Below are 17506 nucleotides of genomic sequence, written 5' to 3'. Positions count from 1 at the left end.
AGGCTTTGCCGTCATCATCAACATCAAAATCCAAATTGTCATCATACCCAAAAACTGCATATGACAAAATTGGTAGTACTTCCCCATAAGGTGTGTTTTCTTGGCAAAAAAACCCAAATAAGTAATCATTTCGGATTCATAATTTGGCATTTTGCCATTATGTATAATGGGGTAAAATGCAGAATGGGTTCAAATCCCAGTTGATGCCTTATGTTTTGACTGCTCACCCAATATTACTTTCCAATAATCACTAAGGAAAGTGTGTCCAATTCGTGGCATAGTGGTTAACTCACATGACCGTCATGTGGGTAGTTGGGGTTTGAATCCCAGTTGGGAAACATTTTCCCTTAATTATATCCATATATATATATATATATATATATGTGAAGTGTGTAGAGACAAAACAACAAATACTACTGTGCAATCACGCAGAGTGGTGGCCCAGTGGATAAGTCATCAGCCTTCCACCTCTTTGGTCTTGGGTTCAAATCCAAGTGCTTGCAAAAGTTTTCCCACTATTAGCCAGGTAAATGAAACAGACAAAAGTATAAGTACTACTGCTTTCTCTCACCGGGTGGTGGCCCAGTGGTTAAGTCATCAGTTTCCCATATCTGTGGACCTGGGTTCAAATCCCAGTCCATGCAAAGATTTTCCCACAATTGTTCAGGTAGATGAATAATTATTAATGTCTAAGTGTCTAACTGAATAAGTATTCAGTGGTGGATGGAACATTTAGTCAAAAAAATGACTAAGTGTTTCAGGTTAATGAAAGAGGTAAAAGTATAAGTACTACCACTTTCTCTCACCGGGTGGTGGCCCAGTGGATAAGTCATCAGTCTACCACCCCTGTGGTCCTGGGTTCAAATCCCAGTGCGGGCAAAGATTTTCCAAATATTATTCAGTTAAAAGAATAAGTTCTAATTCTAAGTGTTTAAGTGTATAAGTATTGAGTGGTGGATGAAGCATTTTGTCCAAAAAATGACTAAGTGTTTCACCCCGTTTCCTTGGATAAAACGTTTCAACACCCTTGTATAAGTGGGGCACGAGTTGGTGTAGTGGGTTGCACACTCGCCTTTGCACCGAGAGAACGTGAGTTCGCTTCCCGGTGTCGGCGGTTCACTGACCAAGCAAGCGGTCGAGGGTCGGCCGAAGGCCGACCCGAGAACGCCTTTCGCACAGACAGGTCCATCAAGTGTCTTCCGAACTGCCGAAGGCAGTTCGGAATATAACCTTTTGCTGAAAAGTATGACTAAGTGTTTAATATAAATTAAAAAGTTTTTCTTTTTTTTTTTTCTTCTTCTTCTTCTTTTTCCAATGACCAATTCTCCTTTCCAATTATTTTCAGCCAAACGACAGCGGGATTCGAACCCAGGTCTCCCACACGGGAGTCCTGTGCACTAACCTCTGTGCCAACCAAGTGACTACACTTTCCTTAGTAATCATTTGAGTGTCTTTCCAAGAAGTACACAGAAATAACTAAGTGAAAATGATATGTCCCAACCGGGATTCGAACCCAGGTCTCCCAGACGGAAGTCCAGTGATCTAACCTCTGCGCCAACCAAGTGACTACACTTTCCTCAGTAATCATTTGAGTTTCTTAACTACAAGTCCACAGAAACAACTAAGGGAAAAATGATATGTCCCAACCAGGATTTGAACCCAGGTCTCCCAGACACAAGTCCAGTGAACAAACCTCTGCACCACCAAGTGACTACACTTGCCTTTGTCACAATTTGAATGTCTTGACTACAAGTCTACAGAAACAACTAAGTGAAAATGATATGTCCCAACCAGGATTTGAACCCAAGTCCCCCACATGAGAGTCAGGTGAGTTTACCTCTACTCCACATCATTATTGTCATTATTGGTAGGTCTTGACTACAGATATATAGAAACAAAAATAAGCCATAAAATCGTTTTTGGGGGTTGGATTAAATCCAACAGCTGAAGGCGTCACTAGGAGATTCACGGACCGCCACTGTTAATTTATATTATAGTTTATACCTTTGGAAAAAAGTGTTAAGAAGCCTTTGGTGATTGAGTCCGAGCATGTTTTGACCTGATCCAATTAGAAACCCACTCTATTTCTTCTCCTGCAACTGAGGCAATTTTTCATTTTGCCTTTCAACCAACATGGACTTAAAAGTACTAAAAAAAATGTCCATATTTTGTCCTCAGTCACTTTGTAAAGCTCCCACAACGCAAGGTCGAATCGGGGAACGATGAGGTGGCACTTTGTTCTTCTTCTTCTTCTTCTTCTGCCGGCCTTCTTTCCTCTGGAAAGGGCCGTCACATTCCATCCTCCTCCTCCCAGAAGAAGAAAAAAAATAGGGAACAGGCAGACACATGGATAATGTGAAGGTATCTCCAGTGTGTGAGAGCATTGGAGGAGGAGGAGGAAGAAGAGGAGGAGGCGGAGTCAACCCAGACGTTGTTGGCCCGCTTTAGATTGTGCAACGTGTCTCCCTGCCGACAGATCAGATGGCCGTCCAATCATTTTCCCGTTTTAGTGCAAGCGTTGTTTTCTGGTTAATTACAGCTCACCTGAAAAACCATTTTCTGCAGAATGACACTTTTTTAGGGCAGTTTTGGACTTGGAGTTGAAAGAAAACAGGCTATTTTACTTAGTTGAATGAGTTTTTAGTGTTATTTTTGAAGTGATGATGTCACATTTTAGATGAATAATGAGCTGTTTTTTCAAGTTGGGATGTGGAAGTACTATTTCTATTTGGGAGGAGATAAATGTGTTTTTTGATAAGTGTTTATGGCCGTTTTGTAAAATTGCAGTTTAATTAGTATCAAGTGTACATACAAGTGTGTAGGAAATGGTGTCCAAACTCTGGCCTGCGTCCCAACAGTGGCCCTGTGCCCATTCAAAACAGCCATTCAATTTATGCTTAAAAACAAATAAGTTTAAACACTCCATATAGAAAATGTGACAGACTTAGAGCTTCATTTCGATGGCAAAAATTAGGGTTTACTTTAACTCTTTCCATATATTCAAGAGGTAACAAAATTCCAGTTTCAGACACAAAAATATAATGTAAAATGGAGTTGATTTTTGAATATTTAGATTCAAATGAATCAGGATCCATAACAAGGGTTTTGTGGAACTTTTCACAATGCAAAAGAAGATAAATACTTACTATACTATGTCAGCTATATTATGTTGACGACTACTATGTCGGCTATACTATGTTGGTTACTACTATTGACAAAATACGTTTTTGGTGATCTTTAGCAGAAGAAAAACCAAAGTCTAATACACTCAACCTCAACTACTTTGCAGGCCACGTCAACTTTTGAATCCCTCAAAAGTATTTTACTTAAAAAACATCAGGTGAACACCCATCGTCCTTTCCAAGATGGACCAAGAACCTCCAAAAAAAAAAATCCCAAGTCAACCTGTCGCCACCACTCGTCTCCATCAAAACGTCCTCAAACCAAGCAATGCTCTCCAATCTCAAATTTCCCCCCCATTAGTCCAACCTCCATCTTTTCCTCTCCATCCAAAACACCAACCCTTCAGCTATGGAATTATCGAAGGACGTCCCTTCTTTATCCTCCCCCCCTTTTTCCTTTTCATCAGTGGCTTCCTCCTTTTTTTTTAGAGGGAGGGGTCCATTCTCGTCTTCCCTAAACGTGAGCAACATTAAAAAAAAAAGGCGTCCCAGTCGTTTTTTTAGTCCCATCAGCGCCTCCCAGTTTCAACTCCCATATAAAAACCCCTGTGGAAAGTTAGTGTAGGCAGTAGGGAGTTTTCTGCTGGGGTCAGGAGGACTGTGGAAGAAGCGGACCCTGCCCCATACCCCCCTTGTGTATGAGTGGAGTGTAGCAGAAGGACAAGAAGATATCCCACCCTAACTTTTTTCCTCTTGCCTCAAAGAGTCTACATGTCTAGAGGCATCTAGATATGTTCAGCTTTGTGGATTTGCGGCGGGCGCTGTTGCTGCTCGGCGCAGCGGCGCTTCTGGTTAGAGCGCAGGGCGAAGATGACCGTAAGTTTTCATCATTTATTCCTTTTAATGGAGCTTCTTCTTCTGCATTTTGGGGAAAAAAATGGATATTTTCATAGCCATTCCATCAAAAAAGAACGGTGTTAGATGTAGTTTGAGATGTGTAATGCCATGGGCATCCAGAGGAGGCCCCCTTTTGTGGTCTCCTCCTTCTCCTCCCCCCCCAACTTTATGTATGCAGAAGCAAGTCGATGCAGGTTTTCCCCAAGAAGGCCATGCTTCAGGGCTAGTCTTTCCTCCCAGATGTAGACTTTAACCTTTTTTTTTGGCAATTTCAAGGGTTTAAGTCCAAATCGATCGAGACTATGTAAGTCATTTTAGGAGGTTTAAAGATAGATGTTTTTTTAGATATGGTTTTGGTTGGTAGATGCCTTCAAAGTGGACTGGATTTTGGTGAATAAGATGGTTTGTGGATTTTTTTAAGGGAGATTCAGGTCTAGGTGTTAAACCTGGAGGAAGATAATAAGGGTTTTGATCACATTTTTTGGGTTTTAGTTGTTTTTAATCACCAAAAATTTTAATGGAATGTTTTGGGGATGTTTTTTTTGTAGTATTTCCCTTTAAGAATGAGAACAAAGCAGTACAAAGTCAATTTTCCAGATGTGGATTGTCTCAAGATAAGGTCATAAACTTGCCAAAGAAGATTTTTTTGGATTCACAGCGCCAGCTAGTGGCTAAATTCTTGTATTTGGCGCACACATCTGGATGCCTGGTTTCTAAGCCCCTCCCCCTTTGCAGCCTTTCCCTTTTGTCGTGGCGCTTTAATTGCAAACATATGTCAAGTGTTTCCAGTATGTGTTGCCAAGTTTGCGAGTATTTCTGAGCTCAGTTCCTTGGTATTTTGCTGGGAGATTTAATCCCTCCCCCTTTTTCTATAAAAAAAAAAAATCGAAAACACTACAGAAATCTAACGCAATTAAATTTGGAGTATACCTGCATTATTATTACATTAAATCCCACTTTTATCTTGCACATACTGTCCTTTTTTACCCAATAATAAACAAAAATATAATAATTATCGTTAAATAACTCGTAATATTAATTAAAAAGTAATTGGTGCTTTTGTTTTTTTAGTACAACTTGATTTACTTCGTGTTTATTTATTTTTGCATATCGAAACAATGTAATGTAGCCATTTGGCCTCACCTGACTCTGTCGCCCCCCGCAGGCACGGGCGATAGCTGCACCCTGGACGGCCAGGTGTTTCAGGACCGTGACGTTTGGAAACCGGAACCATGCCAGATCTGTGTTTGCGACAGCGGCACAGTGATGTGCGATGAAGTCATCTGCGAGGACACAACCGACTGCCCCAACCCCGTCATTCCCCATGACGAGTGCTGCCCCATCTGCCCGGATGACGGTACTACATCTCTTCCTTCAGTTCTGTTCTAAAAGTATAAAAAAATGCATCTTAAAATTCATTTACAGCATCTTCAAATTAAAAACTGTGTATTTGTACTATAAACTAAGACACGATTAGCCATAATAACAAATATGCTGTTTTTAATGGTCACATTTCCACTATTTGGATTAGAATTACGACTACACAGTGAATATATATCATAAAATTACTTAAGAAATACACTATTCATCTATAAAAACAAAAAATGTCAATTGTGGTTTTGTGTTTTTGATGTTATAATGCGACTAATTAATTATATATCTATCTTTTGTCCATAGGTTACAACGGTCAATCTCAGGTCGAGGTAAATACTTTATTTTTAATTGATATTCTATTAACAGATATGGATTTTTTATTGAAAATAAACATTATTTATTGGTTTAAATCAATTTAGATGACATTAATATTAAAGACAATTTGGCTTTAGTGTGTTTTTGACTTCATTGATGAATGATTGCTATGATAAATATCAGCTTAATGGGATTAAGATATTTCTATTTTTATGTCATCTATATTTTGATGTGTCAAATTAATAAAACTTTTTTTGCCTACTTTTAAAAAGGGACCCAAGGGAGACCGTGGACCTAAAGGCGAAAGGGTAAGTGTACCCCCACTCAACCAGATTTTTCAGTTTTTTGATGATGCATTTTATTTAAATGAAGTCATGTAAATTTTGAAGCTGAAAATCTCTAACTTGCTTTGCCTTGAAATCAAAAATGATGTAAAACCTGACTCTTAAAAAATGGAGGTATTTTCTGGAGTAAATTCCAAAATGGAGGTCCATCAGAAGCCTGTCTGAAGGACCTTAATAATATTAATATTAGTATTTATGTGCATTGTTTTAGAGCTTGAAAAAATATTTATTTATTATTATTATTAAATCACTTGAAAGTGTTTGAAGAGCCGTATTGATTTCCTTAATTAATCAAGTTGTGGTTGACATTTATGGAAAGTTCTCTTGTTTCATTAAAGGGAGTCATACTTTAAATCAATTGAAATAAATGCATCTAAATGGGAGTTTTACCACTTTGTTTTTAGTTTAAATAGTCTTAGAGTAGACTATAATTCTGGAGATGATTATAAATAAATACAGCATTGTCTATTTTCTTTTAAATAAATAGTTCCCATTAGCCAAAGTCACCTGACCAGTGTTCCCAGTTGGTCACAGGACTCCATCTTGGATGTTCCAGTCTCTTGACTGCAATTAGAATGGAAAAACAAGGATTTAAAAAAATACTCTAATGAATATAATACAATTAAATGCAATAACAAAATACATCTTTCAGTCTTTTTAAACTCAATTTTTTTTATTTCTTCCACCCCGCAGGGCCCCGTTGGTCCCGCCGGTAACGATGGTATCCCCGGCCAGCCTGGTATGCCCGGACCTCCCGGCCCCCCTGGACCCCCCGGCCTCGGTGGAGTAAGTACAGAGATTTGATAGATTTTTTTGTTGTTGTTGTTTTGATCATTAATAATTAAAATAGTGTGCGTTTTGCTAGTATAGGAAAAATCTATAGTTTTTTTTCTATGTGAAAAATTCAATTATTAGTATAAAGCAGGGATAGGGGAACCTAAGGCTCAGGAGCCATGTGTGGCTTTTTTTGATAGGTATATATGGCTCTCCGGCTTTTTTTAAATCATAATTTTTCTTCATTAGACTCTTTTGTATGTATTCCCTAATTTTTTTGACTTTCAAAGTAGTGAAATGAATAATAAATACTCACATTTTCAAGTATTTTGACTTTTAAATTTGTAGTATGGCTCTCAAGGAATAATAATGTTTGAAAATATCAATTGTTTATGACTCTCTTCGTCAAAATGGTTCTCGAACTCTGCTATAAAGCATAAAAAGTGACTTAATTATGACAAAATTTTAACTGGTCTCCATTCCATTTTTCCCCCACAGAACTTCTCCCCTCAGATGTCTGGTGGCTATGACGACAAATCTCCCGTTATGCCAATTGTTGGACCAATGGTAGGTCTTTCCTCAACCCAATTTCCCTTTCCAATCTCCTAAAATCTTCAATTGTCTTTAAACAGGGCCCCATGGGACCTCGTGGATCCCCTGGACCTCCCGGTTCAAGCGTAAGTACTCTATCTAAAGTACTTGGATCAGTCAAACCCACTACATTAACCCAAAAACAAAGGACAGAAAACTAACAGACCCTTTTGCATCCTCCAATCAGGGACCCCAGGGATTCACCGGTCCCCCCGGCGAGTCTGGAGAGGCTGGAGCTAGCGTAAGTACTCCAAAACCAGTAAAAACACAGCACATGACCTGGCAACCCTTCCATTTTTGACACGCAATTGTTTTCTACAGGGACCCATGGGACCCCGTGGACCCGCCGGCCCTGCTGGCAAGAACGGAGAAGACGTAAGTCGCCTTAAAAATGTCCGCTATATGGAACTAGCTTACTTAAAAAAAATGTTCTTCCTGAAAACTAGGGAGAATCTGGCAAACCCGGTCGCTCTGGCGAACGTGGACCCACAGGAGCTCAGGTAAAACCCACGTAAAACCCCCAACCGAATACTCCCAAGGTGGGTTTAGTACTTATTGACGACAACTCTGGTTTGGTTTGGTCCAATAGGGAGCTCGTGGATTCCCCGGAACCCCCGGACTTCCCGGCATCAAGGGACACAGAGTGAGTCATCAAATTTCGGTTTAAACTGACCTTCCATCTGGTTTACCATGGCCTAACCCACCAAAAATCTTTTTTTTAGGGATTCAGCGGTCTTGATGGTGCCAAGGGAGACAGCGGCCCCGCTGGACCTAAGGTAAAAAAGACAAAACAACAACATATTAATAGCCAATTCACTTTTCTATACTCTTTACATTGAAGCTATACCTGAATCCATCATATCAAAACTGAATGAAATGGCCCAATGACCTTAGCCGTAGCTCAACGTGCTAGCTAAGATGCTATTTTCTAGTGTACTTCCCAAGAACTGTAACTTTCCTGAATTCTCCTGACCAACAACCTTAACAGTGCACTATCTACGTCCTAAATACTGTTAGTTGCTATCTAGTTTATTTATTTTCTCTCTTTAAATATATATTTTACTACAATACCTAATTATTCAATTGAATCTCATTGTGTAATGACAATAAAGCCTCAAAAAGTACTTTTTTACGTGAAGGTTTATTGAATAAAGTAGCTAAATTGCTACTGCGATGAATTTAATAAGTGAATTTAAGCCTTAGTAAATATTTCATGTTTAAAGGAGTAATAGTACTATAGTAGTAGTCAATGATTTTTTCCTGAATACAGGATAAATAAAGTTATCCAATCCAATAATGGTTGATTTTTAGCCATTCAGTTAACTGTAATTTTTGAACATTTACATCCATTTTAGCTAGATTTAAAAAAAAAAACATTATCCAGATGAAGTGCAGTATCAAATACTTATTGTTTTATCGGGCATGTATTTGTCTGTAGGGAGAGACTGGTGCTGCTGGTGAGAACGGAACTCCCGGTGCTATGGTGAGTAAAAAAAAAATGTCACCCGGATTCGTTGAGCCTTTTCCTAAAAATGGTATGGATTTAATCCGGATTTTTATCCTATTTAGGGACCTCGCGGTCTGCCCGGCGAGAGAGGTCGTGCTGGAGCTGCTGGAGCTGCTGTAAGTCCCTTCAACTTTGTTTTTCCACTTGTTTTTTTTTCAAGACTACAGCTGAACTGACTTATGGTTGCGTTGTAGGGTGCTCGTGGTAACGATGGTGCCGCTGGTGCTGCCGGTCCTCCCGTAAGTGTGGATTTTTAAAGACTAGGTTCTATGTTGTAGTGGTATTATTTTTAATTTTTCTGTTTTTTTAACATGTACTCAGGGTCCCACTGGTCCCGCTGGACCTCCTGGATTCCCCGGTGGCCCTGGAGCCAAGGTATGAACACCCTTTTTTTCCATTGGACTTGGGAGAAGTTGGGATTAGTTTGATTAACTTCAATCTGTTAACTTTTGAGGGGAAAAATAAGTGCTATCATTTGAGTTTTTACAATTACAATGGCTTTCGCCATTGGTCAGTTGAAAGTGGGATAATTTTTTAGTCTAACGGTGAATTATTTTACAATTTTTAAGGGTGAGGTCGGAGGTCAGGGAGCTCGTGGAGGTGAGGGCCCCGTTGGAGCCCGCGGTGAGCCCGGTAACCCCGGACCTGCTGGACCTGCCGGACCTTCTGTGAGTAAAAAAAAATAGTAAAAACTTAATCCTGAATGAAGTTTTTGGGGTACGAATGAATCGCTAAGCAATATTGATCAATTCAGGGTAACCCTGGAGCTGATGGAGTTGCTGGAGCTAAGGGACTTCCCGTAAGTAAACCAACCACATGATGACACAGCAGCTTCAAACTAGATCCAGAACTTGAGTACACACTGCCTCCTGCAGGGTGCCGCCGGAGTTGCCGGTGCACCTGGATTCCCCGGACCCCGTGGACCCCCAGGAGCTCAAGGTGCTGGTGGTGCCCCTGGCCCCAAGGGTAACACTGTGAGTAAAGTTTTTGCATCCCAACGATGATTCATTTTAGTATTTGGATTAGTTTGCTAATGGTTGTGTTTTCATGGACTTCCTCAGGGTGAGGCTGGTGCTGCTGGAGCCAAGGGAGAGCCTGGTGCCAAGGGAGAGGCTGTAAGTAGTCCACATCAACGTCAATTCATCGGAGTTTGCGCTATATTGCGAAGCTAGCTCACACGGCTGTATTTTTTGAATCGTACAGGGTGCCGCAGGATCTCAGGGACCTGCCGGACCTAGCGGTGAGGAAGGCAAGAGAGGAGCCAGAGGAGAGCCCGGTCCCGTTGGAGGCCGTGGAGTTCCTGGCGAGCGTGTAAGCAACACGAAACAATTAGCGTAGCCTTTGATAAGCCAGTTTTTGGGTTGCCTCCTTAAAAAAAAACCCAAAAGTTCATATTTCGAACCCAAAATAAGAATAATAATAGAGTAAAGGGAGTTCTTTTTGATTTCCGCTATAGGGTGCTACTGGTGGTCGTGGTTTCCCTGGATCTGATGGTGCTTCTGGACCCAAGGTGAGTACAACATAAACGTCAGCACTATCCTACCATTGAATGACTTGGAGTTAAGAGTTTTTACCCTGACAATCTTAGGGAGCAACCGGTGAGCGTGGTGCCCCTGGTGTCGCTGGACCTAAAGGGTCCACTGGCGAGCCCGGCCGCACTGGTGAGCCTGGTCTTCCCGGAGCTAAGGTAAGACTTTGATTTGTCAATGATTTGTTGGACTTTCCTCCTCTGAACATTTAACTTCCATTTCCAGGGTATGACCGGTAGCCCCGGCAGCCCCGGACCCGATGGAAAGATGGGAGCTACTGTAAGTTCCGTTTCCAATGCCCACCGTCTTTCAAATGAATTTGCAGTGGGTTAACTAATCACTCAATCAGGGTGCCCCCGGACAAGATGGCCGCCCCGGACCCCCTGGCTCCGTTGGAGCTAGAGGTCAGCCCGGAGTCATGGGATTCCCCGGAGCTAAGGGAGCCGCTGTAAGTAGCCATTTCCAGAACCAAGGGACTATCTGAACTGTTTTTCAAGATTGTTTCGTATAATCGAACCCCTCTACTTGTTTTTTTAGGGTGATGCTGGAAAGCCCGGTGAGAGGGGAGTGATGGGACCTACTGGCCCAGTTGTAAGTTCGCCATAATCCTCAGGAAGATCAGTACAAAAGATGCTAATCAGGCACTTAAAAGCAGTACCTTGGTTTCTTTAGGGCGCCCCAGGAAAGGACGGAGAGCTTGGCGCTCAAGGACCTGCCGGAGCTAACGTAAGTAGACACTTGCTTCTGTAAGATTTAACAGCCATTTTTAAAAAAGAAATCAAATCGTAACATGTTGATCTTGTCAGGGACCTGCTGGCGAGAGAGGTGAGGCAGGACCTGCTGGACCTCCAGGATTCCAAGGACTTCCAGGACCCCAGGGTGCTATTGGCGAGACTGGCAAGTCTGGAGAACAGGTGCAGAATTCATTTCATTGAAGTCTTTTATTCCCACACTCTATTTAAATGGACAACCTAAAATGAAGCCTTTTCCTCTTAATTTAGGGTGTTCCCGGAGAGGTTGGAGCCCCAGGACCTGCTGGTTCTAGAGTAAGTTATTCTCAACTATCTGCACCAAACTATGACATTAGGTCTGAAGTGATCTCACCCTAAATTTGCCACATTGTTCACCTTTAGGGCGACAGAGGTTTCCCCGGTGAGCGCGGTAACCCCGGTCCCATCGGACCTGCTGGTGCTCGTGGATCTCCCGGATCTGCTGGACACGAGGGCGCTAAGGTAAGGTTGGCGCATGTTAAAAGTTATTTTATTCTTGTTTCTCCTTCTCCATCCATCTAATCTTTTGTCTCTTGACCAATCACAGGGAGATGCCGGAGCACCTGGTGCTCCCGGAGCTGCCGGCCCACCCGGACTGCAGGGAATGCCTGGCGAGCGTGGTGCCGCCGGTCTCCCAGGACTTAGAGGAGATAGAGTAAGTGGCTTTGGAACTACGGGAAACTCTAGCCGTATCAAAATTTAATTGTCCCATCATTTCTGCCTTCTTCAGGGAGAACAAGGACTCAAGGGAGCCGATGGTGCACCTGGCAAAGACGGTCCCCGTGGTATGAGCGGAGCTATCGGACTCCCCGGACCTGGTGGAGCTACCGGAGATAAGGGAGAGACCGGCCCCGCTGGAGCCGTTGGACCCGCTGGCGCTCGTGGAGCCCCTGTGAGTTTATCTGCCTCCATCTTTCTCTGCAATCAATCCAATTTTGTCTTTTCTTCATGGCGGACTTTAACATTCTCCTCTTCTTCTACAGGGTGAGCGTGGAGAGGCCGGACCCCCCGGACCTGCTGGATTCGCCGGACCTCCTGTAGGTTCATTCACCCTATCATGTACGTCTTCCCACTTGTATCCAGACCCTAATCTTTGTCTCTTCCCCATATTCAGGGTGCCGATGGTCTTGTTGGTGCTAAGGGAGAGACTGGTAACAATGGTGCTAAGGGTGACGCTGGTCCTCCTGGTGCTGCTGGACCTACTGGTGCCCCCGGACCCCAGGTCAGATCAAAACAAATCCTACATTGTCATTGCATTAGCTATCCAGGCTGAGCAATTGTCCACCATGTTCTTTCAGGGTCCTTCTGGAAACACTGGCGCCAAGGGAGCCCGCGGAAACGCTGGACCTCCTGTGAGTTAAAACTGTTACTTCCAAGTCAACTAAACGTGTACTCATGCTGGTTTTCTGTTTCCTCAACAAGGGTGCTACTGGCTTCCCCGGTGCCGCTGGTAGAGTTGGACCTCCCGGCCCCGCTGTAAGTTTATGGCGGCGCCGTCAAGGCGAATCTTTGGGAACGTACCATTAATGGCCTGCTATTTTTCTTGGGAAAAGGGCAATGCTGGACCTCCCGGACCCGCTGGACCCGGTGGAAAGGAAGGACCTAAAGGAAACCGTGGTGATACTGGACCTACCGGTCGCACTGGTGAGATCGGAGCCGCTGGAGTCCCCGGACCTTCCGGCGAGAAGGGTAGCCCTGGTGCCGATGGCGCTCCTGTGAGTTGCTTTTTCATTGACTATCCATCTTGACGTCCAGAAAATGATAAGATCATGCACAGCCTAACGTTTCCCATCTCTATTCTCTGTTGCAGGGTGCTCCCGGTACTCCCGGACCCCAGGGTATCAGTGGAGGACGTGGTATTGTCGGTCTCTCTGGAATGAGAGGCGAGAGAGGTTTCCCCGGTCTGCCTGGACCTTCTGTAAGATCTTATTATTTCTTGTTCCCAAAGTTAGCATCTTATGGCTACTGAGAAACCAATGCTCAATTGCCACGTTGCCTTCAGGGAGAGGTTGGAAAGCAGGGAGCTGCTGGTCCCTCTGGTGAGCGTGGACCTCCCGGACCCATGGGACCACCTGGATTGGCCGGACCCTCTGGAGAGACCGGACGCGAGGTACTGGTCTTTGCTTGGCGCTCAATCGTGGGTGTTTGGTCCTTTTGACTTGATTATGGAATTAATTTAACTCCTGTTTTAGGGTTCCCCTGGTAACGAGGGATCTGCCGGTCGCGATGGATCTGCTGGACCCAAGGTGAACTTTCATTTCATTTGAAAACTGCTTTCTAACGACACTAGTGAACAATTACAGCCATTTGTTGTCAACTGGGAGGATAACAAATCTGTTCTTCTGAAACTATTTAGGGAGACCGTGGAGAGGCTGGCCCTGCTGGAGCTCCCGGTGCCCCCGGAGCTCCCGGTGCCCCCGGACCCGTTGGACCTGCCGGAAAATCTGGCGAACGTGGAGAGTCTGTGAGTGAAAAGTGTCTTCTTCTATGTCCACTTTAGAAAACTACCAGGGTTTGGAAAGAACAATTGTTACAAAGTGTGTCTACATGACAATTTATACGATACTTTTCAGGGTGCTGCTGGCCCTGCTGGTCCTGCCGGTCCTTCTGGACCTCGTGGCCCCGCTGTAAGTAACATGACTTGCATAAGGCATGGAAGGGTGATTAGGAGAATAAAGTTTCGTGCTTTGTAGGGAGCCGCTGGACTTCGTGGAGACAAGGGAGAGAGTGGCGAGGCTGGCGAGAGAGGCATGAAGGGACACAGAGGTTTCACTGGTATGCAGGGATCTCCCGGACCCGCCGTAAGTAACTCAACAATCGTGGCTACGCTGATTTTTGGGAAGGATTCCAGTCTTAAGGACTTGTTTCTGTTTTCGTACTACTCTAGGGTCACGTCGGAGAGCCCGGACCCGCTGGTGTTGCTGGACCCGCTGGACCCAGAGTAAGTTCAGGCGCCAAAGAAACAATATGCGCTCTATTTTTGGTTTCCTGGGAAATTAAGCTTTGGTATTCCACAGGGAGCTTCTGGAGCTGCTGGTTCTTCCGGTAAGGATGGTATGACTGGCCTGCCCGGTCCCAGTGGACCCCCCGGACCTCGTGGACGCTCTGGAGAGATGGGACCTTCCGTAAGACTCATGTCATTTGTCATCTTCATTCTCCTAGTGAAGGTCTTCTAATGCAAATCCTGTCTCTGGCTGTTTAGGGTCCTCCCGGACCTCCCGGACCTCCCGGTGCACCAGGTGCCTCCGGTGGTGGATTTGACCTCGGCTTCATTGCCCAGCCCCAAGAGAAGGGACCCGATCCCTTCCGCATGTACCGTGCTGATGACGCCAATGTTCTTCGTGATCGCGACTTGGAGGTGGACAGCACTCTGAAGACCCTGAGCCAGCAGATCGAGCAGATCCGCAGCCCTGACGGTACTCGCAAGAACCCCGCCAGAACCTGCCGGGACCTCAAGATGTGCCACCCAGACTGGAAGAGCGGTAAGTCCCTGTTTTGTTTCGTATTGTACAATTTGAAAAGGAACTGCTACACCAATCCAGAACCTCAAAACGTCAACTACGAACTTTCCTGGCTCCAATACACACTAATATATATTACTATGCCCGTCCATGTACAGGAGAGTACTTCATTGACCCAGACCAGGGTTGCACTCAGGATGCCATCAAGGTTTTCTGCAACATGGAGACCGGAGAGACCTGTGTGGCACCAACTCAGCGTGAGGTGCCCATGAAGACCTGGTACATCAGCAAGAACATCAAGGAGAAGAAGCACGTCTGGTTCGGCGAGGCAATGAACGAGGGCTTCCAGGTGAGGACCCCCACCGACCTTTAACTGTCCCTCACTGTCCACAACAACCACTAAACTTTCCCTCTTGCTTTTCCCCCTCCCAACCAAAGTTCGAGTACGGAAGCGAGGGTTCCCTCCCTGAAGATGTCAACATCCAGATGACCTTCCTCCGTCTCATGTCCACCGAGGCTTCCCAGAACATTACATACAACTGCAAGAACAGCATCTCCTACATGGATGCCGCCACCGGCAACCTGAAGAAGGCCGTCATCCTCCAGGGCTCCAACGAGATCGAGATCAGAGCCGAGGGCAACAGCCGCTTCACCTACAGCGTCCTTGAGGATAGCTGCACGGTGAGAACTAGTTCTCTTGAAGTTTTTCCCTTTTCCGAAAATGTCCATCCTCACACTTCTTCTTCTTCTCTCTTTGACAGTCACACACCGGTACACGAGGCAAGACCGTCATTGAGTACAAGACATCGAAAACATCTCGTCTTCCCATCATTGACATCGCTCCTATGGATGTCGGTGCCCCAGACCAAGAGTTTGGCCTTGAAGTTGGACCTGTCTGTTTCTTGTAAAAAGAGAAATCTGGACTTGAATATCTTGTGGTGCGTGAGTGTGTGTTATTTTTTTTTCTAGCAACCATTCCCTCTTTAAAACAAAAAACAAAAACCCACTAAAGCATTTTTTTTCTCTGATCTGGCTACCCTTCATTCCCGATGCCTAAAAAAACAAAACCTGCACTTCAACAAAGATGGCGGTGATGCGGCAACACTCGCATTGTTGCGTTTGGGACCACTATTTTTTTGTTTTTTTTCCCTGACTCTTTGTTTTTTGCCATGTTTTTATCATCAGCAACACCAAGGACCCCATAGAGCAACAAGAAAATAATATATGATTCTGTAAAGTATAAAAAAAAGAAGAAATCCCTCTTCAGGCCAAGCCAATTCAGGACTTTCTTTTGGAGTTTACAAGAAAAACACACAGGTGACTTTTGTATTTTTCCATCCAGCCGCCCTGCGGTGAAAAGAACGAAAGGACAGTCCCATCATGACAGAACCCGATTGCTTTGTACCACATTTCAGGTGTTGATGAATAAACGGTGAAACTGACAGCCATGTTTGTCTTTGTTGTTAACGTCAACCGGTTTCCGCCTAACCCAAAAAAATGGCATCTGTTTTGCTGTTTTGGAGGCTGATCCATCTCCTGTTTGTTTCTCTTGTCTTCCAAAGTCACATTAAAACCACCAGCAGATAAACATGGGTTTAAAGCTTGTTTTTCTTTAAAAAACAAAAAAACATCATAGCTACCTCAAAGCCAGCAGTCATCATGACGCTCTTTTTGGTCAAAAACAGGTGCTACAGTCTTCTTTAAGGTCCTCAAATATCTACTTTGTCTCTAATGGTGTTTTTTTTAAAGTATCAAGCTTAGTGTTGGGTCCCTTTTTGGTGCTAAACTAAATGTAGCAAAAAATAAACCCTCTGCTCGTCTCAAACAAGCGAATTCTCTTAAAAAATCTCCACTCAGTCGACTCTGAACAAAACCTCTGTTGTCCTATGTTTGTTTTTTAATTTCCTAGCCCACAAAAACAAGCCACATTTGAGAAAGAATCCATTTTAAGTAGAAACACCACAAAGATTTGTACCTATTTTGTAAATGTATATTAAATTGAGATGTTTCTAATTATTTGAATGCTGGAATAAAGCATGTTAAATGCTCGTATACCGAATTCTGCCTTCACTTTGTCAATGTTTGCCCAATTCAGAACAGAGTACTAAACCTGTCTAAGCACCTAAGTGTTAAAAATTGTTGGATTTTCTATTTTTTAACTTTAATTGTTAAGCATGACATTTAAAGAAGCCTACCTTTCAGATGTTGCAGTCCGTTTTGATTCCGAGGGATAGAATCCGATTTTAAGTTGTTATTTGGGAGCTGCAATCCAGAGAAGGGCTACATCCATCCAAGCACTATGGCAGTAAGACTGAGGCTACCTCAGTGCAAACGGTGGGCATCACAAAGAGGCCGATTGTCCACCTCCGGCACCCCCACCTCACAGGGTTTGGCAGAAGAATATACCTCTGTATTTGGCAGAAGAATATACCTCTGTATTTGGCAGGAGTAATTCAACCTTATTGGTTGATGAGCAAACCCCTCCAATGGTATGGAATGGTTAGATTAGATAAGCTGCAAAAAAATTATAGTTAAAATTAGTAGTCATGCAAATGCAGGATTTCAGCTTTTCATGAATAAATGATGTTTTTAAAAAAATACTTACATTAAATTATTGGTTGTGTTTCATGAAGCTAGATGTCCAATCCAATGGAGTTAAATAATTGTGTAGCACCTTTTCACCTTGAAGGAATTTTGATATTTACCTATTAATAAATCCATTTTTGATAGTACTTAACATATATGAAAGGGAAAAAAATAGAAGTGAAGGCTTTTGCAGACAAAAATGCATTCAATTCACATCAGAAAATTAGTAAAAAGCT

The 17506-nt window shown here is 43.5% G+C and overlaps 1 protein-coding gene and 1 long non-coding RNA gene across 3 annotated transcripts; one reads left to right on the top strand and one right to left on the bottom strand.

Moving 5' to 3' along the window:
- Window positions 1-1318: 1318 nt before the first annotated feature.
- Window positions 1319-5373, bottom strand: LOC144208117 (uncharacterized). Its single transcript, XR_013328836.1, has 2 exons — window positions 5163-5373; window positions 1319-2466 (listed from the first exon to the last, which is right to left on the bottom strand). It is a non-coding gene; the product is annotated as an uncharacterized LOC144208117 (long non-coding RNA).
- col1a1a (collagen, type I, alpha 1a) lies at window positions 3753-16126 on the top strand. 2 transcript variants are annotated; one of them, XM_077733785.1, is made up of 50 exons: window positions 3753-3998; window positions 5185-5376; window positions 5697-5722; window positions 5981-6016; window positions 6746-6838; window positions 7325-7393; window positions 7459-7503; window positions 7605-7658; window positions 7739-7792; window positions 7864-7917; window positions 8007-8060; window positions 8140-8193; window positions 8856-8900; window positions 8987-9040; window positions 9119-9163; window positions 9246-9299; window positions 9494-9592; window positions 9679-9723; window positions 9800-9898; window positions 9986-10039; window positions 10128-10235; window positions 10381-10434; window positions 10513-10611; window positions 10679-10732; window positions 10803-10901; window positions 10991-11044; window positions 11126-11179; window positions 11260-11367; window positions 11455-11499; window positions 11587-11685; window positions 11771-11878; window positions 11954-12115; window positions 12207-12260; window positions 12338-12445; window positions 12522-12575; window positions 12646-12699; window positions 12777-12938; window positions 13034-13141; window positions 13226-13333; window positions 13416-13469; window positions 13580-13687; window positions 13797-13850; window positions 13917-14024; window positions 14111-14164; window positions 14241-14348; window positions 14426-14705; window positions 14843-15033; window positions 15123-15365; window positions 15446-15622; window positions 15769-16126. In XM_077733785.1, exons 1-49 carry the CDS (start codon window positions 3914-3916, stop codon window positions 15590-15592), a joined length of 4350 nt encoding a protein of 1449 aa, XP_077589911.1. In that variant the 5' UTR covers window positions 3753-3913; the 3' UTR covers window positions 15593-15622; window positions 15769-16126. The 2 variants fall into 2 exon arrangements, with proteins under 2 accessions (XP_077589911.1, XP_077589910.1); XM_077733784.1 differs by having other exon boundaries at window positions 15446-16126.
- Window positions 16127-17506: the final 1380 nt, after the last annotated feature.

The sequence above is a fragment of the Stigmatopora nigra genome, chromosome 15, assembly GCF_051989575.1.
Source record: "Stigmatopora nigra isolate UIUO_SnigA chromosome 15, RoL_Snig_1.1, whole genome shotgun sequence".
Lineage (NCBI taxonomy): Eukaryota > Metazoa > Chordata > Actinopteri > Syngnathiformes > Syngnathidae > Stigmatopora > Stigmatopora nigra.
This window is presented reverse-complemented; position numbering and strand designations above follow the sequence as displayed.

Coding starts and splice junctions, on each gene's coding strand:
- col1a1a (XM_077733785.1), top strand. CDS start 3,914: ATGTTCAGCTTTGTGGATTTGCGGCGGGCGCTGTTGCTGCTCGGCGCA. Junction 12,446..12,521: donor CTGGTGCCCCCGGACCCCAG/GTCAGATCAAAA, acceptor ATGTTCTTTCAG/GGTCCTTCTGGAAACACTGG. Junction 14,706..14,842: donor CCACCCAGACTGGAAGAGCG/GTAAGTCCCTGT, acceptor GTCCATGTACAG/GAGAGTACTTCATTGACCCA.